Here is a 25,571-nt window from a genome sequence, read left to right as displayed (position 1 = left end):
TTTCGACTAAGTGCTTTCTTTGTGTGGAGGATACATAAGCTCTATGTATTGTTCTTATATGTACCTCTTGTAAGTAAGTAGATTGCAAGATTTTTAAAGTAGAATCATAATAATGTATTAGAACTGTAATATCTTGGATTGTAGGAATATCTATTTGCCAGACTTTGAGAAGTTTACCACACGAAGGTGAAGCTGTGATTTTAACAAGGTCAATATAGATGTACCTAGTCTTATAATGGATATCTGGTGATAATTTCAATAATGACCCTATAAGATCAGGAGAAGAAGTGTCCTGGTGCAAGGGTGGAATGGAATTAATAAAGTGTCTGACTTGTAAGAACATGTAAAACTCATTGTGAGGTATTGTTGCTGTAAATAGGAGAATGGTGGCATTGAACCCCCAGGATCAAAGACCTTGGATGCTAGGTTCAGTCCTTTGTCTCTCTACGTGGTAAATTTGGCATTGTCCAGTGACGGCAGAAAGGATGGGCTACCCCATAAGGGTATAAAAGGAGTGTGTTTAAAAGATCTAGAAAATCTCTTATTTAGCATAACCCATGTTGTATATGTAGCTTTAAACTTATTATGGTTAGACAAATCTGATGGAATATCTGAGGATTTAGCATGTAGGAGCGGCCCTGGTGAGAAAGGATGTGAACGAAGAACAGGCAAGATTCCAGTCAGTATATACACTTGTTTCACACAACCAGTCTTTTATATAATGAAAAAATACAGACAGGAAGTAGGAAGCCAAATCTGGGACACCCAGTCCTCCGTCCTTACGAGTTTTTCCAGCATTTTGGTGAAAGCAATTTTAGGTTTTTTGTTTTGCCATAGAAATTTACAAATTGACCTAGCAAAGCGTTTATTATCAGAGTTGGAGATCGTTATAGGTAGCATCTGCATAAAATAGTAGTCTTCTTTGGAAAATTATGCTTTTGATTACAGCATTTCTTCCTAATAATGAGAGAGGTAAATGTTGCCATCCATCAGGCAGAGAAATAATCTTATTGATGGTTGGTGTAAAATTCAAATTATATAGATGTGTAAGTGTAGCAGGTATAAATACTCCTAAATATTTGATGTGAGATGGGGCAAAGGTAAGTGAAAAAGGAATGGAAGCGAGATCAGAGGACAGAGAACAGTTAGAGTCTACCAATAGATATTCGGATTTGTCAAAGTTGACCTTATAACCAGAGATTGTTCCAAAATCCTCAATAATGGAGACGATCTCTAGCAATGACGAATAAGGTTTGGAAACAAATAGCAGCATATCATCTGCGAAGAGAGCAAGTTTTAGGTCAACCTTGCCAACACGAATCCCAGTAAATAGTTATGAAGAACGCAATGCTATGGCCAGTGGTTCGAGGGCTATTGCGAAGAGAAGTGGGGCTAGAGGGCATCCCTGCCTAGTTCCCCTCTTTATTGAGAAAGATTTGTTCCACGTCTATATTTCCCAGAAAGAATACTGGTTGTCTAAAACGAATATGCAATTCCCTGTTCCTTTTTTTCTCTCTTTTCTTTCTACTATTTGGTAGTGATTTAGAATTTAAGTTTGTATATCTGGTATCATCGCTTTCACTTGTTTCTATATATTGGTGAATTTATCCCACAATTCAACAGTCACAGCGGATATTATTTCTTCCCCCCCATTTCTCATAACTATTATTCTGCCATGACTGTAACAGTATAGTGTCATAATACAAAGTAAGGCTTAAGCATCTAATAATATTTAGTGGTAACCCTTACATAAAATGAATTAACAGATAGTAGATACTCCAGCAGGAACCAATCTGTTTTCTTGTGACTTGGTATATGCTAATCCTAACATTTCTTTGTGTAATGAAGCGAAGAACACTTATATAACAGGTAAAAAGTAAAAGTCACGGCATCAACAGAATGAAATAGATAACAGTAAGACATTATCACCTTATACCTAAAACGGCAGGTCTGGTTGGTATATGTAATATATCCGATAATGAAAGGTAGCATTCATTTAACTCTTAAAGTTAGCATACATAATACTACACAATATCAAATATAGGATAAATATCACAATAAAGAGGCATATCACTGATCCGCGATATCTGATGTCTGCGACTGAGATTCTTCATGGAGATCTCCAGCGGCATCTGCTGGGGTGGAGAAGTCCACATGTGATGAATCCACATAAAGGCGTAGTGTTGCCGGATATAACATAGCGAATTTGCACTTGCTTTTCACCAACTGAGCACATATATTGAAGAAGGCTTTGCGTGCCCTGAACAATTCAACTGAATAATCCTGAAAGATGTATAATTTGTGCTCCTCCCAGGTGATATTCCTTATCTTATGTGAAGCGGACCAGATAGCAGATTTATGTAGGTAGTTAAGGCATTTAAAAATCATTCCACGTGGACGAGTAGGGGAGGAAGCCGGCTGAGGACCTAAACCGTGGACCAGTTCAATTACTAAGTCCCGACAAATATCCTCAATGCCTAGAAGGGAGGGCAATGTCTGCCTAACAAAATGTGCCAACGCAGCTCCTTTGACCGTTTCCGGCAAGCCCACCAGCCTTATGTTGTTCCGGCGTGACCGGTTTTCTAAATCTTCTACTTTGTTTAGAAGGTACGATTTATCTTTTGTAATCGCTTAACTTCATGCCTTATGTCAGCCACATCATGATTAGTGACTTTTAGCTGGAGCTCAGTGTCATTCATCCTCTGCGTTAAACCCTGAAGCTGCGTGGATATGTCTGTCACAGCTTGTGAGAGTAATGGAGCCATGGTGGATTTTATGGCTTCCACAATATCACCATATGTTGTAGGTGATTCAGGAGAGCATCCTACCTGTGTAGCAGGGGTAATTAATTCAGCGGCAGTCTTAGGAGCTGGAGCTGCAGAGGGAGCGTCTCCATCAGCACCCGCCGCCATATTGGGATCAGCACGCCGTTTCTCTTGGCGTGGCTGCGGGGGTTTCACTGGTGTCTGATGAAATGTATTTGTTCATCTCCGTCCGGAAACGTTAAGGAATGATGCTGGGTAAGAGACGCTCAATTGGAGGCTTACCAAGCTGTGAACAAAGGCAGGGAGGGCTTGAATATAGCGGAGCTACTGCACGCTTGTCCTCAAGCCATACAGCCGGAACCGGAAGTCTCTCTTATAAATATTTTTATTAAAGCAATGAATGTTACATGAAAATATATAGATTATACGTACAATACCCAGCAATAGATAAATTTCTTGATGTTTGAGAATAGAACAGAGTATCATTATATATGTCAATACTGCTTGCAGCTTTGCAGTGGCGATCCTTGCTGAATCAGGCCCTCAGTTTCATTGCTCATGCGCAAACAATCTAACAGGCAAAGGGGGGGAACGCCTTACGCCCAAAACCCGGCTTCTATGGATTGCATCAGCTGCAGTCCCTACAAGCCAGGTAACACTGGCCTGACAGCAGAAATAGCTTCCTATTGGAACTGAAAGCGCTTCCAATGTGAAGGCTGCCAGTGCATAGGCTAGCATAATGGGGACTTACTTGAGGGGGGATGTGGTCATAATGCCAACATCTGTCAGAACTCCGGCGCCGGCATTCCGACGGTACATACTGGGGTTAGGCACTAGGGGGAGGTTAGGGTTAGGCACTAAGGGGGAGGTTAGATTTAGGCAGCAGGGAGGGGGGAAGGGTTAGGATACTGACAGGTGTGACCTTTGGGATCCCTAGCACAAGCATCCTGTACCCAACCCCTCATGGGGCTGGGTGGGGTTATTTTCCTGGAGGGCTGCAACCCCTAGGTAAGATCCGCTACATGTGGTAACCAATACTTATAAATAAGCTTTTGTAAAACATCTACAGTATGTGTATATATATATGTATGTGTGTGTGTGTATATATATATATAATGTGACACAGTTGGGACAGGGGTCCCTCTCTGGGGGTAGATGGACTCCCTCTTTACACACAGCAGCCATAGAAACAGGAGACAAGTCTGGGAATCTCGTACAAACTGGTTGGCACCAGTCTTTATGGTGCCACACACAAAAATATAAACAATAGCATAAACATAAATCCTAGCCCGGCTGGGCACTAACTACACAGCAGATTCCCTTGCTATAACAATGGCAGGGCATATTGCCCTCACCATCAACAAAAAACATGCACAGTACTTACAGGGTTTTAACCAAGTGTCTGAACAGGCTAGACTGCCAGCTCCCCCCAGGTATGAGACACTCAGCCAAAAAACAAACCCAGCTTAAATCAGCCAGTTCCAGGTGGAAGCCCTAATGAGCCTGCTACCAGGCTGAAAGGCCCAAAACCTGGAATTGCCCGTGGATGGAGCCCTCCCTCTCCTCATATCCACACCCCCAGGGCCCAAAACGGCTTTTTCAAAAACCAACACTCTGGTCTGTTTACAAAACAGACTTCTCCTGGTGGTTTTTAGAACACATAGGCCAAAAACCTAGGACAAACGTACTTGTCATTGACCACTTTACCAGTGCTTCTATCACAATATATATATATAATATATATTTGCATTTGTCTCATGGGTTGTGCTCTAAGTGATATGCACCATTGCTGGAAAAAGTGGCATGCACGACTGGTTTTCTCTCTGTAGTATACCACAGATCTATAGTTTCAAGCTGATAACCTTCCCACTCCAATGTGTAGATTTCCTGTGGATAAGAAGCTGATTGCATGTTGGCTCACCTGGTGTGCAAGTACAGACATTACATCATTATTTTATTATTATCATCGCAATTTCTTTAACTGCGTTGCTAGAATTTTCATTCCTTTTATAATTTCATCTCTGCCAGTGGTGTCTCTGTGTAGGTTCATTAGTATGCTCAAAAGTCTCTGCACTGCTTTAGCATTTGCTTAATCTGCGACTTCATAGCAAATCCTTTGCTACAAATATACTAGTCATAAGTAAGTACCTAATGTTGGAAATGATGTGTGTGCAGAACAGATCTCCTTTTCTAAAGCCCTGGGGCACACAGCGGGGTGGTGCGGTCGCATGTGATGCAAGTCAAGGTTTTGTATAGATTCATCAATCAGATCAGAGCGAAAGGATACATTTTGTGCAGCAATAGAAAGACAGGTGTGCCCTATGCTCTCTCCTCTCTCTAAAGGGTCTTTTTATAATCGGGTGCCAGGCGACCCCAATAATTAAGTTTCCAACTTGCTGTGAGTAGCAGCGGTGGATACAAATTCACCGGAGAAATTCAACTTTGCTCTTTCCCTCTTTGCAACCTGGGACTGGTCCGGGGATATGCGCCATCTGGCGAAGGTTCCCGCTGTCAAGCTTCGAAAATGTAGTATTATCGGAGCTTGATGAATTTAGGTCCCCCATACTATTGTATAGGGACAGCGGGCCAGATCGGAACTGAAAGGTAAGCAGGAGATATCTGTGATATCTCCTGCGTTACCTTTATAATGAATCGCCCCTGATCATTTCTACAAAAGTAGGTGAAAAATGTTAACCTACTTTTGTAGAAGTAAAGTGATAATGAATAGAACCCTGAGTCTGAAAAATAAAGTCAGAAGAGTAGCAGAATTTAAGGTGTTACAGTGTAGGATGAAGATATTGCTGGGTGCAAGCATCTGAGTTAGGTTCTAAGATTGTTTTCGTGTTTGTAAAGTGGCAACTGCATGAGGTTTATACAAATGGGATGTAATTAATATGCTGGTGGACAGGAAGCCGACCGCCGATATACCGCTACCTGAATCCCGCCGCCCACCAAAATGCTGACACTGCTATTCTGAAGGGGTTGAGGACACCGGCATTGGCATCCCGACTGCCAGAAACCCGAACGAAAGATCTGGGTGAGTATAAGCATTAGACCTGGGATGGGGTGGTTAGGTTTATGGACCCCCGGGGGTAATTTAGGATTATGCACCCCCCGGGACAGTTAGGTTTGGGCTGTGGGAAGGGGGGGGTTGGGGTTAGGCACCACCGGTGGCAGGTTAGGGTTAGGCACCCCCAGCCTGGGAGGGTTAGGGTTAGGCACCATCGGGGGGGGAGGATAGGGTTAGGAACCCCCAGGGAGGTTAGAGTTAGGCACCACTAAAGGAGGGTTAGGGGGGGAAGAGAGGAGGAATAGGGTACTTACCTGCCCCTGTCAGGATGTCCACTGATCGGGCTTCCGGCGTCAGGATTTCATACCCATTCCTATACAAATACAACGTTATACAATTTCTTTAACCTTTTTTGTAGCTAAATGTCTATATCCATGAAATATACAATGTCCCATTTGTTCTATATGGGAACAAAATTGTAATTTTGTCCTTAGAACTCTATGCTCCTTTTGTGTGTTTTGTTTAGAAACTGCAAGTGAAGGTGGGCAGATTAAAGCATTGAATGAGGGAGAAGCCACCTTGTGTTATTAAATTAATCAAATGCTCGTTTGAGGCTGGACTACTTATTGTTGGAGAATCTGTGAACCCTTGGCTGTTAGAAATCATCTTGTACCATATAATGGGGGAGATGTAATAAAGCCTTAAAGAGAGATAAAGTGGAGAGACATAAAGTACTAAACAATCAGCTCCTAACTGTCATCGTTCAAACACAGGCGGTATTCAATTAGTTACGCACCCGCGCAAAACTTTTACCTGCCGGACTTTTCGCTGACATCTCGTCTTTCGGACGGGGAAACTTATCATGCACGTCCCTGCTATTTGCCGTAATCAATTTCAAAACAGGCGAAAACAGCAAGTGGCGAATGCAGAACAGACGGAAAGTTCTGTCAGAATTGGGTAAACCTGCCTCAAACCCCCAAACAGATGCAGTAACATTGGGGATCAATGTAGATGTGTCCGAATAGACCTAATAAAACAGTTTGGGGTACTTAAGTTATTTCAATTGCTTGTTATTAGCGTCTTTGCACAAGTGGTGAAGAAATGCATTAAGAAGTATTTTTGATGAAAATAAGTAGTCCAGTCAAATTTGGGGTACTTGAAAATGGGTGCTAGCATATTTTAAAGTCTCTAAAGTGATGTTTTTAAAAATGTGAAAAACACACCTGTTGCAATCACCTGCAATCTTAAAAACACTAATCCATCCTTGCAGACCCCCAAGAAGTCTATTTCGCTAGTTTTTATGCTTGTCCCCCCACTGTGCTTTTTCGCCCCCAAATTCAAAGTACTTTTTGGGGTGTTCTTTAGTTTTTCGCCGGGATTTTTTGACACAGTTGTCCTTTGTGGGTCTATCCCAAGGGTTCTGAGTGGTTTCCCCATGTTTGCACCTAAAAATAAAAATGTTGCACTTCTTTTCTCCTGCTATTCTTAGGCAAATCTTTTTCACCTATTACATTGCATTGACTTTCTGCGTAAGTGAAATCCGGCTGGAAATGAATTTGGAGATAAATTCTGACCATGCAATAATCCGCAACTGGCGATCCTTTTTCGCGGAAAACGGCTTTTCGCTTCTAATTTAATATGGCCCTGTCTGTAAAGTGACAGGAGCTGATTGATTGGTACTTAGGCCCTGATTCAGAGCCGGACGCTCTGACCAGAGCGCTCGCTCTGAATCAGGGCCCACCTCCATTAAAATGGAGCGCCCTCCTGGACGCTCGTATAGCTGTGGGTCACCACCCACAGCATATACGAGCGTCCAACAAGATGGTCGTGATGGTCTTGACCATCGCGACCATCGGACTTGCGAGTGAAACCCTGTGGTCGGGTTTCTCAACCGCAAGGCCAGGAGTGATTTTGGCTCTATCAGAGCCAAAATCACTCCCACTGACATCACTAGTGATGTCAGTGGGACCGGCTTCAGACGGTAGGCGTTCCCATAGGAACGCCTCTGTCTGGCAGGCACGCCCCCAGAACGCCCACCAAAGGGTGCGTGCTGTCAATCAACATCGACAGCACGCCCCCTTTGGTGTGAGACCCGGAGCGATGGAAAGTCCTTCGCTCGCCGGGTCTCGCGCATGCGCACGACAGAGCTCCCTCCGTCGTGCGCATGCGCATTGGGGAACATCGACCCACTTGCGAGCGTACTGCCGCTCGCGAGTGGGTCTAAATGACCCCCTTACTCTCCATTCTCACTCTTCAAGGCTTAGTACATCTCCCCCAATATTCTGTATTGGCATACAAACAAACTCCATTTGGTGCACAGGAGATCATACACCCAAGTTTACACAAAAGATCTTGACTGTCAAATAACCCAACAGCTGTAATCATTTTTACCAGTAACTGAGCATATTACCTTTAACAATAATTACAGTAGAAGTGGCTATTGTGTCAATCAACAAGGTATTGTCTTATCATTTAAAATCAAATTAACCAAATCATTAGAAAACTACCACTATTCTTTTCTGAAAATACACATTGCAGCGCTTGACAAACATAATAAAAATATGTCTAAGCTTTTGATCATTAGGTATATTATCACAAAACAATAAAACTCATCAATGTCCCTCTCAGAGTGAATCCCTCTGAGTTATATTGCAAATGTCTGTTATAAATATTGTAAAGAACAAGAGCTATCGAAAAGTGCTCATGAACTTTATACCAATGACTGTTGTGTGTAATTCAGATTTCGTCAGACTACAATAAACCCAGTAAAGCCATTTCCTTTTTAACATATTGTCTTACATATATTATGTTATAATAACTTCAGCAAACAATAGCTAAGCAGAGAACTGTATTATTAGTCAAAGAAAACAGCCAGGAATGTATTTAGAAAATGCCATCTTAACCTTTCTTTAGGATAGTCTTTTCTTCTGGTGCAACAGCTTGACAAGGATGGAGAAAGATCTCGGGGAAGGGCATGCCCCCTGACTGCATGTCCTGTGTTTACTCAGAAGGGGATGGGGTTAATTGGCTGTCACAGGTAAACTGTTGCATCTACAGAGTCAATATGTCACTGTATTCAAGTCAGACCTCTATAATCACGTCTGATTGGAAGGTTCTCACAAATTTATCACCACAGACACTATCTGCTTACTCTGGCATTTTATTTTTTCCAATAAAGGATGGCGTTTGTTCCTATTCTGTCATCAGGCTGTGCTGATCTCCAGTCATAGAACCCAGGAAATCTGACCCAGTTCAATTTCTGAAATAAGAATGCAGACTAAAATCAAGCTGATCTGTACAAAAATATCTTGGGGGCATATTTATTAATGATCAGGTTTTAGACCCGAAAATTTTAATTTTTTATTGCCATGATAAGTGGCAATAAGAAATTATATACAAAAAAAATTTATTAAACGTCACATCCAGGGACAGGGGCTCTGACCCTAAGATGTGTTAGAAGTGAAGTGATTGCTAATGCGTTAATTTCACTTCTCCTTCGGGTCTGCCACCGTGCTATTGCGCATGTGCAGTCTGTTGACCACACTTGTGCTGCAGATGGCCATCCCTCTCCTGATAAACTCTGTGAACTGTAGCCTGTAGGCAACAAAGGCTAATATCCACATTGGTCAGGGTCAAGCTCCAGAATGCTTGGTAAATTTGAAAATTAAGCAATCACCATAAAAATATATGGAGACTTCTTTAGCTGTAAAAAAGAATTTGAAACTGAAGGGCGTGGTGCTTAGTGGCGCAGCTGGGGGCAGGGTTAAGCTCCATTCCCCTGCAGGGAGGGTAAAACAAATCCATAGCTACATCACAGCCATCGATGGCGACAAATCCGACGCTGTGCTGTTGCGAATGTGCAGTCTGCTGACCACGCTTGTGCTACAGGTAGCCTTTCCTGATAAACTCTATGGACTGTAGCCCATAGGCCACAATGGCTACCATCCAAAAATGGCGTTAGCTATCAGGGCCAAGCTCCGGAATGGTTGGTAAAGTTAAAAATTATGCAACCACCATAGAAATTTATGGAGGCTTCTTTTGCTGTCAAAAATGTGGAACTGAAGGGTGCGGTGTGTAGTGGCACAGCTGAGGGTAGGGCTAAGTTTCGTTCCCCTGCACTGGGGGTGAAAAAAATCCTTAGCTACATCACAGCTATCGATGGCAACAAACCATTGGAACATTAGCGTTGATGACAAAACCATCGATCGTCAGTGGCCATTCCTAATCTGATGCTAACTCCCTCTCCCCCACTCACGGCTGGACACACCCATTCAACTCGTGGATGCCCCCATTCACAACCTCCCTCAGCAAACACAGGTGGACCTGCCCGTTTCATCTGACTGAGACCTAGGCGACTGCCTATATCTGTCACACCTGAGTGGAATCAACCGAGTAGTGTTAGAGACAATGAAGTCTGGATGAGTGATTAGGATAAAATTGTCACGAACCTGTCTAGTTTTCACCTTTTGCCTGTTGACTTATCACTGCTAGCTGTCTCCATGGATCTGTATGTGTAATTTGCCTGGAGGACCTGTTCTGATCATGCTGCTGCAGCACTTCTCTATGCATTCCTCCCACAGTGATTATTTCACCTGGGTCCTTTCCTGTCTGTGAACACTTCTAGCCCTGATTGGAATCACAGGTGTGGGTCTGACTCACTGCTGCAGAGATGAATACTCCCTCTGCATGTTGTGCCTTCCACCACTCAGAATGCTGCTGCCAGACCACCTGTCCATATCCACCAATTGCAGCCAGACCCAGGGTATATATATCCTCCCCTGATAGCATTCTGGGACTGAACATCTCGTTACTTCCCGTGGTGTATGGTTCGTGCTGTTTCTGTGTAGAAGTGTATCCTTGGCTCCTGCTGACAGCAACCCCTGGTGCATTCAGAAAACCTGCTGGTTCCCAGACCAGTTCATCGCCCCTGGCAATCCAGAAAACCTGCTGCAGCAAAACCTGGCAATCCAGAAAACCTGCTACAGCAATACCTGGCAATCCAGAAAACCTGCCACAGCAATACCTGGCAATCCAGACGTCCTGCTACAGCAATACCTGGCAATCCAGTAATCCTGCTAGTTCTCATGCCAGTGCAACTCCTGTGTTTTCAGCTTCAGCTATAAGTGAGTTCCTGTGCTTCTGACCTTAGTCCTGTGCTCTGCTGCTAGCCCTACTCCTGGTTGGTCCCTGGCACCCTGCAAACCTGCATCATGTTACCCTGCATCGTGCTTCCTGCTGTGGATCAACTCCTGCTCCTTCTACCTACCCACTCCCTCCCTGAACCTAAAATCCCAAACCTACCGAGTCCTTCCTGAACCTGTTATTCCCAATTACCCTATCCAGCCTGCACCTGAGTTCCAGCCTTTGTCACACCATTTCCGGATTACCCTGTTTAGCCCTCGTCTCAGCATTACCTGATTTCCTTTCAGCCATTGTCACGTTATTCCAGTCCAGAGTCAAGTTCCAAGTTCATCAGTTCAATCCATGTTATTCCAGTCCAGAGTCAAGTTCCAAGTTCACCAGTTCAACTCATCAAGTCTTCCCGCCGGTCCCAGTCCAGTTCCTCCAAGTTACTGTCATTCATCATCAAAGGCAGTTCTCACTGCTACATAAATCTTGCAATAGAGCTATCTACGTCATCTGTGGTTCCAGTCATGTCTGTCTCCGTTGAATCCCACTCATCACCTGAGAGAGGTAACTCACAGACACCATTTGTGACAAAAATTGAGTTTGAGCTGTGCTAGAACTGGAGTGGAATCAGATTGGTGACCGGACTAGTACTGTATTGGCGACCGGACTGGAACAGGATTGGTATAGATATATACAGCAGCGGTCTATTATATATATATATATATATATATATATATTGACATGTATGTTTAAAGGATTATATAAGAGACCATGAGAAAAGAGAGATAATGTTGTATGTACAAAAAATGTATAAATTTTATAAAAAAGTGACAATAAATCAATTCAAATTGTGACCACAAAAAGACATAAGAAACAACATATATATATATATATATATATGAATTAAGTGTCCCTTTTATTACAATTCGATGATTAAAGGAGTTGATACTTCTCTATAAATGCCATCTCCAAAAAAAAGTCTTGCATTGATAACAATGTGTTTCTGACCTCCTTTTGTTGGAAACGGGAAGGTGGGTACCCAAGACCCTCCACAGTAGAGATATAACAACAAGGTGATGGTGTTAATTAGATAACGTATAGCAAATTGTTCCGCACAGCCAAGGTACCACTCACCCGCTGGATTTTCTATATATATAGAAATAATAGACCAGGACCCAGCGCTGCTGTGTATATCTTTTCTAGTCCTCTTGTTATTAAGGTAGCTACCTAACAACATCTGCTGGTCCTTGTTCTTATATGTGCTGTGCGCTTGGGACAATCTCTTGGAACAGGATTGGTGACTTTATTGGCGACCGGACTGAAACCTGAGATGGCGATATCGGGCTGGAACAGATGAGGCAGATATAGGGTTGAAATCTATGGTAACAGGTATCGGACTGGAACTTGTTACCATCGGACTGGAACCGATGGTAACAGGTATCGGACTGGAACCATGCAGATACAAAGTACCAGGAAGTACAGCACAGAGCTGTAACTAAGTGGTTACGTTGTACTAGCAATTTGGGCCAGTAAGGAAGTTGAACTTCTAGGACTGAGCATTCAAGGAGTCAGTGTTTGGAGTCATCCCCGTTAAACAGGAATGACTGACTACTATTGCATTACAGAAAATTCATATAAAATAAAATACGTTACCTGAAGTTATACAGTTTCTGCAAAAGGAGGTTCAGTAGTCAGAGAAACCAGCTGTCCAGCAGAAAATACCAAATGTCGCAGGAATACAATGACATTTCAATGCTTTGATCAGATGACACAGCATAAAATGTTATTATCTGAAAATGCACAGGTACTTGTTCATTTCTGAGCAATGACAACATCTCTGAAGGATACATTTTATATAGACTGTGGATTGGCACTTAGCCAAGTTAAATAATAGCCTAAACAAGTCTTGCAACATAATATAGTTTGAGCAATGCATGCATTACTACAACATATAATGCATACATCAGGTCTCCATAAATTCTCAGGACTGGATTCAGAGGTGGACACTTTGCTGATGTTTTCGCAGTTGAATGATGTTTTTTCTACTCCGCATGCATCTGGATTGGTTACAGATGGCGTTTGCAGTGAGAATTTGGATTCAGAGTGATTGACAGTTAGTGTGGTTATGGGAGGTAACTAGGAGGGGGTGGCTAGTCAAACACGGGCATGTCACAAGTGTTTTGTGGGCGTGTAACAGCCAGTGACTGCGTCTGTGTACGCAGTTTCAGTGGTCCTGGCAGCTTAGTTCTGATGGACATTAGAGGCATGGCCAGTGGGTATTTCTGCGTACAAAGAATTAAACAGCGTCCACCTCTGAATCAGGCCCTGTAAATTGACTTTTATGGACTCTTGAAAACTGAACATGGCACATTTGCAAAATTACTGTGTGTTAGACATTATAAACTAAGCACTATGGACTTGATTCTAAGTCACATGCAACTATGAATGCGGCCGAATCTAGCGACTTTATGCATATTGAGCATGTGTTACTGGTTGCATAAATATTATTTTGCAATTGAACAAATGATTCAGAATCATACGCATCTCAGCAGTTGCTCTGTGGTCACTAAATAGGCAAAATTGGATGGCAACAATACAAACTCATTCAAGAGAACTGTGTGTTGAGGTGTTAATTGTTCTTCTAAGTCATGTGTATGCATTGTGGATGCCAAATTCATATGGATCTCTTCCACCCCCATCAGTGACCATCTGCATTTCCCCTCCAGGAGAAGATGAGTATCGGGATGTATGGTGGGTGTGTTTGTTGGATATTCAGTCTTTTAAAGGCACAGTATTAAAAGAAATTAGATTTCAGTGCCTGCAATGTATGATTTTGTAAGCGGTGCAATTGCAGTGCTTAGGTCAAAATATAATGAGAAGTTTGCCAAAGCGCAAGCTGTTAGCACCATGTATATTATACTCCACATGGTGCTGATGGAATCGGTATGATTCACCACCGGATCCATGCCCGGCGGTTGGAATCCCGACAGCGGCATCCTGGTAGAGGAGGAAATCCCGATTGTCAAAGGTAAGTATATACTAACCTATTTCTACCCCCTAACCCTCCCTTAGGGGTGCCTAACCCTCTTCCCCAGTGCCTAATCCCCCCTTTAAGTGCCTAAACCTAACCCCCCCTTTTCCGCCACCTATACTTAAGTCCCCCGGAGGAGTGTCTAACCCTAAGTCCCCCCAGGGTGCCTAACGCTAACCCCCCCTTCCCTTAGCCTAAACCTAACCTACCGGTGTGGTGCCTCACCCTAAGTTGCCCCCGGGAACCCTAAACCTAACCCCCCCAGCGGCTATCGGCGCCCGGCGTCCCTTCGATCGGGATGTCAGGCTCCCGGGGGATGTCTAATGACAAGCGTTGGCATATCGACGCCTGTCTTTAGACCCTTGCCGGGATATGACAGTCGGGAAACCGGCTGTCGGGATTAGGTCCGCCGGCTTCCCGACTGCATACCGGTGCTGACAACCTGAGTTACCACATTATTGGTTAGGCTGAATATACCTTTACCTAGGTTTGTGATGATCAACTGTACATGTGGATTCAATGCACTTTATGTTTCTTTGTATTCAGTTTATACTGCATGATGGTTTCCTGTACTCTGTTCAGAGACAAGTGAGATATATTGATTTTTAAAGACCTAGGCATCAGTTTTATTATCTATGATATTGTTATCTCCCAATTGAAATCAGGTTTATTTGATTTATAATGCCAATTTCTGCATATTTACGGTTTACAGAATGTATGGTACTGTACATTTTAGTATTTTATATGTAATAGGGATGTTGGGAAAATACAATGATATTAATAACAGTATTCCTTCAATAAAGATACTCTGCCATCCTCTGATGCTATGACACCTTAAGATAAGTTGTTTTTTTTTTATTGAAACACTGTATACAATATACAGAGAAAAAATAAATAAAAAGACAATAATTATTACATGTCAGTTTAGTAGCTGGAGGCAGAATCAAAAACAAAATGGTTTCAAATCATCACAATAATAGTATATACACATATGTTTAGCTGAACATAAGTAATTAGATCATTCTACCACAATGAGACAATGTTCTCAATAATATTTTTGTTTAAATTTTGTCAAAAATGAGGTAGGAGTCATGAGGCGAGACCGAGAACCCAGTACACCCCCACTAAAAATAAAACAATAAATGTACATAAATATATACCCCTATTCCAATGTTGATAAATCCACAAACACATATTGTATATAAAAGTGTATTAATATTCTCTACTATAAACTGTTTTTAAGATTCCAGAGTGATTGGGGGGTCATTAGATATTTCACGAAGATTATACCATTGAATATTCTTGAATGATGCATGGATATGTTTCCGAATATCAATAAGCAAGATTGAGATATAACTGTCCCATGTGTCGAAAAATGTAGAGACCTGAATTACCCTTTCTAATGTGGTTTCTACCCATTCCATGTTAAACACATGGAAAAGTTTCTCCTTAAATAATTTTAGAGTAGGAGGGGAAATACTTATCCAGACTTGTAAGATAGCTTTACGTGCTACCGCACTAATTGTCAGTAATTGTTTTTTACAGCCTTTTGTGACTCTCTGACCTTCCGGTAATATCCCAAACAATGCCCATTCATTGGTAAAAGGCAGATAATTCACCATATTATCTTAAGCGTATTTACGCACTTGCAACCAAAATATTCTAAGTAGAGGGCATTACCAAAAATAATGATATGAGTCAGCTAATGGAGATTGACATCGAGGACATGAGGGCGATACCACCATTCCTGCCCTGAATTGTCTGTGGGGAGAAAAGTATGCCCTGTGAAATAAACATCTCTTGGTATTGTGCCGTGGGAAGTATTTTCCTAGAGGTGGCTAGCATTGTATTTAAAGTTTCGAATATCTATTGTCCATTTACTCATGCCGGTACGTATTTGGGCATGGTCAATTTGTGTTCTCAGAAAAGAGTAATAAGTGGATAAAGCATGTTTAGACAATGGGTTTGGAGAGAGGTAGCTTATCTTTAGGGTTGTCCCAATCAACATCAGAAAACCACTTAGTGGTTGCATTAATATAATATTTTGCTTGCATGTAAGTAAGTGGATTTAAGATAAGTTTTTAAATATTCACAATTCCAAGATGTGGACCGGATTTGGATAATAATGTTGTACTCTACATTTAGTGTAGATTCCTAAATTTCCTTATCACATCACAGGTTTCCAAAACTATAGGAAAATACTTTCATAGCGTAAACAGATAGACCTGCTACAAGCAAACACAACTGAAATGAATTGTGATATGTTATTTATATGATCTTCTCTTATTGTTTTAAAAGTAAAAAGGCACCTTTTGTAAACAAAAGGCTCCATACTAAAAAAATTTAAGTACTGGATTGACACCTGTTCTGTAAATACATTATATCTTCTTTATTTTCAAAATATGTTATGTAGAAACTGCCAAAAGTAATCAGTTTTGTTTTAAAAAAAATTCTGTGTGAAAGTTAACAAATGACAATCAGCCTTACAAGTACTGACTTAGAAGTCTGCTGCATGCTTCAGCTACGGTTCCCTTTTTGTATTGCTTATAGGAAGGTATGTATCTGTTTACATTGACTGTATGATTCTTCCATCTTTGTGAGCCTATTATGGTTTACTTTTGTTATGTTAAAAATATTTAATTCACTTGATTGATTTGAACAGTATTATGCACCTGATAATCTGTTTTTACTTCATTTTTTATTTTACAGAAAAACATATCAAGATTCGGTGTGTAAATATAAAGAAATCTTAAAGCAACATCAAGAAAAGTATATGGAATTCACACTCGCAAAGAAATATCATTCATTAAACAAAGAGATTGATGATATTCAGAACATGATCCTGAAATATGACCTACAATGGAAGAAAAAGGACAAACGCATTCTAGATATTTTGGGTAAATATATTAATATTATTTTAGTGTTTGTTATTATTGTCCTTTATAATGAGTCATCATATTATGTAGCACTCTAAAATGATGTGGTCATAAAACATAAACAATATACAATAACATGAAACAGAACACAAAGATGGTGATGCCCAAATGATTGGATAATTTAAGGGAGGTGTACAATACAATTGATGCATAAGCTACTGGATTTACAGTTATAGTTGTGAGTAGAATAAGTGTGTGGCCACAGAAAGGCAGAAGCATTGTAAGCCACTGATATTAAAGCTGCTATTGTACAAATCTGAAAGAAAGACAGTTTACTTCTGGCATCCATGACCATTGTTTATCTTAACAGAACTTCCTTCCATTTCAGGAGAAGGCAGAAAAACAAATGGAAACTTGATAATTAATATAATTTCTCTTTTTTTTTTTTTTCACAGAACCTGCACCTTTTGCATCTTATATTGACTGGAGTTTACAACTGTATCCATTTGCATTTTTTTTATTATAGATAATTAAAATAAGTTTTAGCATGAAATTGTAGCATTTTGAAATCTAAAATAAATTATGTACAAATACCTGTATATTCCATACGTATCAACATTCAATTTGAATTAAATCTGTTATCAAAAGGTGAATTAAATCTGAGAGGAAAAAATAATTGTTGGAAATTGTAGACAATATTTATCTAGGACAGGGTATAGATTGCAGTGAGAATACCAATAAATTAATGAGGACTGTGAGAACTATTTTTTATATAGTTTTTGTGCATAATGTACAAGTAATACATCAAGGAAGTTCCCGAATAGGCATCATTTGCTGGAAACACCTAAATATTCATTAAGAGGTAGTGTTGTTTTGTTTCTTTTTTTTTCAAGTTTTAAAACAGTTCAGTATAGATAAGAAATATTACTATAAAATATAACAGGATCTTAAAGCAGGATCCATTATTTAGTAACTCTCTACTGGAGAAACAGCTGTATTTTTAAGAACTAAAATAATTTACAGCATTTTAGCAACTTTTTTTTTTAAGAATAGGAGGACAAAACAAAAGAAACTGTAGAAAAATGATAGCTAGTTAATAAACAAGCCATGAGGCTGTTTCATGACCAGCCAATCCACTTGTATTATTCACTTAATTACTCATATATTACAAATGGGTGATCTCTGTGTGACACACAGGATATTTTCATACATTCAAATACGTGAACTGTTTCCATACTACAAAGAGAGTCCCATGCATTACGCAGAATTATCAAAAATTCCAGAAAGAATGATTTACTGTAATATTTTTTTTTCTGCTATATATTTTCAACCAATTAAGTATTTAAGACTTGGACACCAGAAAAAAATTAATACATTTGTGATATAGAATCAGTTCACATACTTGAATGCATGTAAATGTCTCACCCGTCACACAGAGAAACACCCAAATAAGCTATATAAATTTAGTTTCTTTGTATTAGGTGAGAATATTCTAATTGAGAATTGCAATTTTACTTAATTAATTTATATGGATATGGCCTACTGGTTGTTTGTAGGTCACATCTGCTGTTGATTTTTAGATCATCATAATATTCTAAATCAGAAAAATAATAATACTATAAATTTTACCTCTTTTCATAATGATATACTTAACAGCCTAAAGGTTACATGGATAGAGCACGTTGTCATAAACACTAGTGGAGGTGACAAATACACACTTTATTTTTAGACCTCATATTATGGAAATTGTTTGAATAATTTATTTGGGACTCTTGCATCCAAGCAACGTATCGATACGATACTAAATTTTGCTAGTTTAAATTTATACATTCCCATCATTTTGATGTCATTGGAACATATCAGATGCATCTAAAAAAATTCTATTTGTTAGAATTATTATTTATTTTATATATGTTTTTATTAATATTAATTGCTTTATTATTATTACTTGAAATATTATATCCTATTTATTTAATTTTTATATGTTGAGGTCATTCCATATCATGTTGTCCAATGCAACTTACCTTACAACTTACTTTTATTCTCTGCATGCAATTAATACTATAACAGTGTCTAAAATATACTTTTTTTGTTTTAAATTATCTCATGAAGTTATTGCTTTATAAGGATTTGTAAGTGTGAAAAATCCACACTTTTTGGCATTTGTGACATGACTTAGTTTAAGGACATCAACATTTTAAGGTCACATATTTCCCCAAAACATGTCTTCAAATTTTAAAAACTTTGTGTTTATTCCTTGATATTTTAAGATGGTCCATATCAAAATTTAAAGTTGGGCTCTCAATTTGATTTTTTTAGTCATTTTAGTTTATGGTAAAGTGAAAATGTGTGATTTTGCACTGTTGCCATCAAATAACAAAAATCTAAATTTCATTGACAATAACTTAAGCATGTTTGCAGTGTAAAAAGTGAAAAGCCAGGTGTTGAACTGACAGAAATCGGCACCCATAGCTCCTTAGGATAGGTGTTCAAGGAACATTTATAAAATGCAGAAGCATAGGAAAAAAGTAACATAAATTACACTCATAGGAGGGTCAGAAAAAGGCAGCTGAAACCTAAGCAACTAGACATTTTGAACTGGGGGTAGTACCTAAACCCCCACCATATAAAGATATATAATAGACCGTACAATTAGGAATAATATATAACTTAACTATGACATAATGTTGAAAATAAGCAATACATCACCAACAAGGTAACAACAACAGCACCTCTCACCAACTGCTTATGTGATATGGTAGAGGGTACCATACTGAAAAAGAGAAACTATAAATGAACAATGCCCTTAAACAATATATAAACCAGATTTGGACAGCACAAGGAGTAGCAGGAGGCTCACAATTCAAATATGAAGTTGGGTTTCTTCTTAAGGATTCCAGGTCCTCAAAGGAATGGAAATATTTCATATATAGATTAATAAAATGTGGGACAAATATAGGAAATAATGATCTATTCACAATCCTAATTCTTGTCACAGTGCACATCAAAATGCCCCAGATCAACTTCCTTGCAACATGAGACTTCAATATGACACCATAAACCTCCGGACAAAAAAAGATGGGCTTCTCATAGTGTTAAATAATTTTTATTGGTAAAACTCCATACTCATAAACACAAATAAAATGCATCCACCAAATCAAGTTATACTGTGTAACACAATAAATGAGCAGTGGAACATCAAATAAGATTGTGAATTGGAATGTGTGCGTATATTGTATCCCAGTTAAGATGCACTGATCCCCATCTTTTGTATCAAAACTATTTATCAATCCAAATCCATATCAATGACATGGCGGAAAGCTAAAATAAATATGAATTAAAGGGGATACCTTGTCATTTCTTGTGGCCAAACAAGATGAAGGTCAGTCTTAACCTGCCACTGACCGCTCTTTCTGTACACAGGGGCGGTGTTCCACAGCAGTGCTATCACAGGGAATCTGACAGGTGAAGAGCACTTTGGTGCCCTCTTCCAGAGAGAAGGTACTATCAGTTTAGTGGGTAATCCCCATCTATATTGGATCTGAGCCTTTCACAAGACAGACATGACATGGTAAAAAGAATGTCAAATAGCTAATGTGGCTGGTGACAAGTCTTCATAGCTTTGAAGATCTAAGGCAGTGGGTATTGAAGCCGATGTTTGAGAAGCACGTAGAATCATTTCTTTAGCATGGTAATAGTGCATGCTCATAATAGTGGGCCTGATTCACATGTGGACACAATGTTGATGTCGGACGTAAGGGAGGGATTTTTGCTACTGCAAATGTACTAAAGGCGCACTGCATTTGCGTGGCCATGGATTAGAGATAGTGGACACTGGGACTGATTCACTATGGATTGCAATATTGTGTACACGCGCAATATGTGCGTGCGTGTATATGCAAATAGCGTATGCAGATCGAGCGTAATAAAACAGGAAACTGCCCATGATAGAATGAATCTTCCCACCTCCCCTTACACACGCACTTAATATAATAGCGTTTGCAATCTGATTCATGAGGGAACGCAATTGATCACAGGTTCTCTACTGGTAACGGGACCTGAAGCAGTCTTTACACAGCATTCGATGTTAGGTTAGTATTGATTGCTTGTTGTGCGCACGCAATTAATGCTAATTGTAACTTTGAACTTGACAATTTACCAATCTATAGTCTATTACTCCACATGACAGTTGTTTTTTTTTCACTTATTTCCATATATATATATATATATATATATATATATATACAGAGATAGACTCCGGCACTCCAGTGCTCTCTCTTTAATATCTGCTCCGGTGCCCTCTCTGGGGGTCACACACCCCCACAATATAGACAGCAAGGGAAATTAGGCGGCACTCAGAGACTCCAGTCTTCAAACAAATGACCCCATAACCGGGGTGTTTATTAATCTGGTCAAATATATTTATAGGAAATAAAGTGTCTGTGTGTATATGTATAGAGAAGGAAATGGAGCACAGGTGTGAGGGCAGAGTGCACAGGAGAGCAGAAGTGCCAAGATCTTAGGGAGATAAAAGATAGACTTCCTAGCCAAAGTGGGTGCTCCACCATGGTGGACCAGTGCCCTGCCGAGCCAGGAACCAGTTCTGGGCAGGGTACCCGACAGTCTTTCCGGAACCAGGATTATTCTGCTGAGTCGGCTGCGAAGCTTCAGAACATAGCATAAACTTTTTTGACAATTTCCATACAGATCTTTCCATGATCTTTTTTGAACTTGGTCCTACTATGAAATCTGGATAATATTGCTTCTTTGAAGCACCTCTCTGATTTCCTAAGACTTGATACTTGTCTCTTGTCAACACATATTGGGTCTGATTACATTGTGCCAGACACATTTGGATGGAATTATTTTGTAGGAAGAAGTGGATTTGGGACATTTGGTGCAGCCACAGAAGCAGAATCAGCACCATCACACATCTGCAAGTGTGTCCCCTTCCAAATTCTTCCAGAAATGCAACAAGATTAAAATGCAGGAATTTGTTTTATTTTTGTTTTTTTATCTAAATTTAATTTTATACAGTATTAGTTATTGTCAATTTCTGATAGACTTTTTAAAAAGTCAAAAGAAAAAAAAAATGTATATATCTGTGTTTGATATTTTATACCTTAACAAAGAAAAACTAAAAAATATTACACTATTATATATGCAGGACATTTAATATACACAAATTAACAAGTGTTTTTTTACAATGTGTTTTGGGTATACATGTCTGCTGTAATACATTATAACACACTACATTATAACCACATATAAAATTTTGTAGGGCTTGTTACTCTCATAATCTTGTCAGTGGTATTTTCTTTTTCAGAAATGGGTTTTATTAACTGTCTTGTACCTTGGAGACAACAACATTTAAGGGTGTATTATATTATAAGTTGAGATTTTTTGTCTCTGAAGTTGAATACAAAAACCTAATAATTTATTTGGGTAATATTATAAATCATCATCCTGCACCACACAAGTAGTTTTCTGAGCAGTCTAAACTGATCTAATTTATTAGATTTAATTTTTTAATTTCAGAGAAAAATAAATCTCAATTTCTAATATAATGCACTGTGACACTTTTAATTTGCCAAGTTTTTAATTGTTCTTTTGTATTGTATGCACCTTTTTTATATTTAAGTTACATAATGTAATAATTTAGTTTCTTTTTCTGTCATGTTATTTCAATGAACGCCCTGCGATTGTCTTCTAGTTTTAATATTGACAACCTACTGTACTTTTTTGTAAATATTTGTAGTTTTGTTTCACTAAACACAACAAAAGATTGGGGATCCCTGGCGTCTTTTGAACATCACAGATAGATCCTATACCCACCACGCTAGAGCACATAATTCCCTATCACGTATAGATTAATTTTCAATAAATACCTCGCTTCTGACTCAGGTCCTATCAACGGACATAGGAGATATTATAGTTTCCGATTATGCACCAATACGATTATTCACGGGACCGCTTTTGGCGTTTCCCAGATTACCTTTCCAAGTCAGAAGACTTTAAGCATTTTCTTTCATACTCTTGGACCAACTTCCTAGATGACAACATAAACCTTTGGGATGATCCAATACTTTTCTGGGAGACATCCAAGGCGGTGATGAGGGGTCACAAAATAGGTTATGTTGCAAAACTAAAAAGGGATAACACTAGTAAACACCAATCACTGCAGGAGGCTGCATCATGTAGTTTCCGTGACAGCAACCCCTCTGACTCAACCCTAGAACAATATATACAAAACAAAAAGCTGTTAGAGTCGTTTCTAACCTCTCTGACGAGTCAGCATCTAGATTATACAAGACATACCTATTACAGATGGGGCAATAGGGCAGGCAAATTGCTAGCTATGATGTCGAAGCCTTGCAAAAAACGCTCATTCATCTCTGCAATTAGAGATCCGACCTCTGGCAGAACCCTCCTTTACACTGTGGAAATATTGAAGCGGTTTAATCAGTTTTACCCTGATCTACAGTATATGCTGCGAAAAATATAGATACAACTTTGCAAGCTAAAATAATGGAGAATGCAAATCTTCCTAAACTGAGTCAAGTCAAGGATCTTCTATCAGCTGATATAATGAATTGGGAGTTGGAGTTAGTATTGAAAAACTTACCATTGAATAAGTCTCCTGGACCTGATGGTTACACTGGGGCATATGTTAAACTTCTCCAAAACGAAATCATACCAACCTTGAGTTATTTGGTAAGCTTTTTCATGATAAGCCTTTTTATCCCTCCTTTACTAACGCCTATGCGACTCTGATTTCCAAACCGGGCAAAGATCCGACTTTAATAGATGCGTATAGACCCATTTCCTTACTAAATACTGATTTCAAGATATTTTCTAAAATAATGGCTAATAGGCTTCAGGCTATCCTCCCTGATTTATTAACTCATCATCAGGTGGGTTTTGTTCGAGGTACTCAGTCAGTGAAGGCAATATGAACTGCCATTGTGGCTGTAATAGCGGTTTCTCTGTACTCGAATCCCTATTGCATGTTGATGTGCTTAGATACTCACAAGACTTTCGACACCGTAGCATTGCCCCATATGTTTCGGGTTCTTAAGGAACGCGACTTTGATCATTTATAAGCCTTGCCCGCTATTTCTATTTGTATCCTACAACATCTTTAATTATTAATGGCTTGCATGGTTCTCTAATAACAATGAACAGGGGAACACGACAAGGGTGCCCCCTCTTGCCCTTATTATTTAATTTAGCAATTGACCCACTCTTTAGGATCCTACAATCCTTTCCTTTCTTTAAGGGCATCCCGATAGGTAGCGCCAAGGTTCGATTCACGGCATTTGCTGACGATGTCTTATTGTATATATCTAATCCTAAAGCTTCCTATCCAAAGTTCTAAATATTTTGAATGATTTTGGAAGTGTCACTGGTTTTGAAGTAAATATGTCCAAATCCGTGGGCTTATGTTTAACACCAGGGGTGGTCCAGCTGTTGTGGAGTAGACATATTCCTTTGTCTTGGGACAAATCTCACATCACATATCTCGGTATTCAATTACCAAGGTCGACATCTACTCTTTTTCGGATAAATATTACCAAGGCTATCTCATCTATTGCATGGGAGTTGGAGGGGTGGAGCCATCTCCTGTTATCCTACCTAGACAGGGTAAGTCTAATAAAAATGGTGATTTTCCCACGTTTATCTGTTTCAGTCCTTGCCACTCCTGCTTACGCATAAAGACACTTTAAAAATGAATGCTTTATTTAGGAAATTTCTTTGGAAGGACAAGTGTCCTAGAATAGCCCTCCTAAAGCTACCACAGACTAGGAACAAAGGAGGAATTAATTTTCCACATTTAACCTACTACAATCATGCATCTATTTTGCGCTACCTGCAGGACTGGCTACACAATAGCAATATACTGATTCAATCATTGATAAACAGTTTTTGCCAGATGAAAATTTAATTAGCTTCTTACATCAGCATGATGCAGAAATTAGTCAAGAAGCATAAGAAAAACCCCTATTGTGGTCCATGAGGAGATTGTGGCATATATTACGCCGCCAACACAATCTAAATGCAGATAAATCCTTATTTCTGCCTTTCCTGACAAATCCTGACTTCCAGGATTTGCATCCTTTCCTTTTACGTTATGGTGGAGAGAGGGAGTGAGTAATGTCGTGGATGTAACAGTTTAATAAAATAACAGTTTATTAACCTTTGAACAGGCCAAATAAAAATACCCGATACTCCAACAATTCCCTTTAGCATTCTTCCAAACACAGCACTATGCAAGCTCTGTAGTAAGGGTTTTTTCTAATTTGGATTGGCAAAATGCCATTAATGGTATGTTGCGATCCCCATTGCATTACACTATTTTGAGAAAGCAGATGGATCACAAGCAGGTTAGGTCAGAGGTCAGTCAATGGCTGTCCTTCCCCTCACTAACATTTGTTGCCTTCTTTGACAACTTGCGTAGCTCCTTTAAACTACTACCTGCACCGCAATATCAGGAAATGTTTTTAAACATCTTTTATAGTCCTAACTTCACACCCAATAGGCAATTCTTAGCAGGAATTACTTCTTTGCATAACTGTTTACGTTGTCAAACCCCTCAGGCGGATTTCCTCCATTGTTTCTGGTCATACCCATTACTACGTCAATAATGGCTGGTGGTTAGGAAGTTCTCCCATGATAACTTGGTAAACCATATCCCATTCACGGCAGAGTGGGCTATATTTGGGATGGTACCCACCACACAGTGAACTGCAAGGGGATGT

General features: G+C 39.6%; 1 protein-coding gene across 1 annotated transcript in view; it reads left to right on the top strand.

Moving 5' to 3' along the window:
- The window catches only part of CUNH14orf39 (chromosome unknown C14orf39 homolog), a 213,958-nt gene that overhangs the window by 87,454 nt on the left and 100,933 nt on the right, over nucleotides 1–25,571 (top strand). Inside the window, exons 7-8 of the mRNA XM_088473763.1 lie at nucleotides 16,646–16,833; nucleotides 17,268–17,310. Coding sequence (XP_088329889.1) covers nucleotides 16,646–16,833; nucleotides 17,268–17,310 — 231 coding nt within the window. The remainder of the gene's footprint in view (nucleotides 1–16,645; nucleotides 16,834–17,267; nucleotides 17,311–25,571) is intronic.

Source organism: Taudactylus pleione, unplaced genomic scaffold (assembly GCF_031769625.1).
Source record: "Taudactylus pleione unplaced genomic scaffold, aTauple2 ptg000139l, whole genome shotgun sequence".
In the NCBI taxonomy this organism is placed as follows: domain Eukaryota; kingdom Metazoa; phylum Chordata; class Amphibia; order Anura; family Myobatrachidae; genus Taudactylus; species Taudactylus pleione.
Note: the sequence above shows the minus strand (reverse complement) of the source record. Positions and strands in the feature narration are given on the sequence as shown.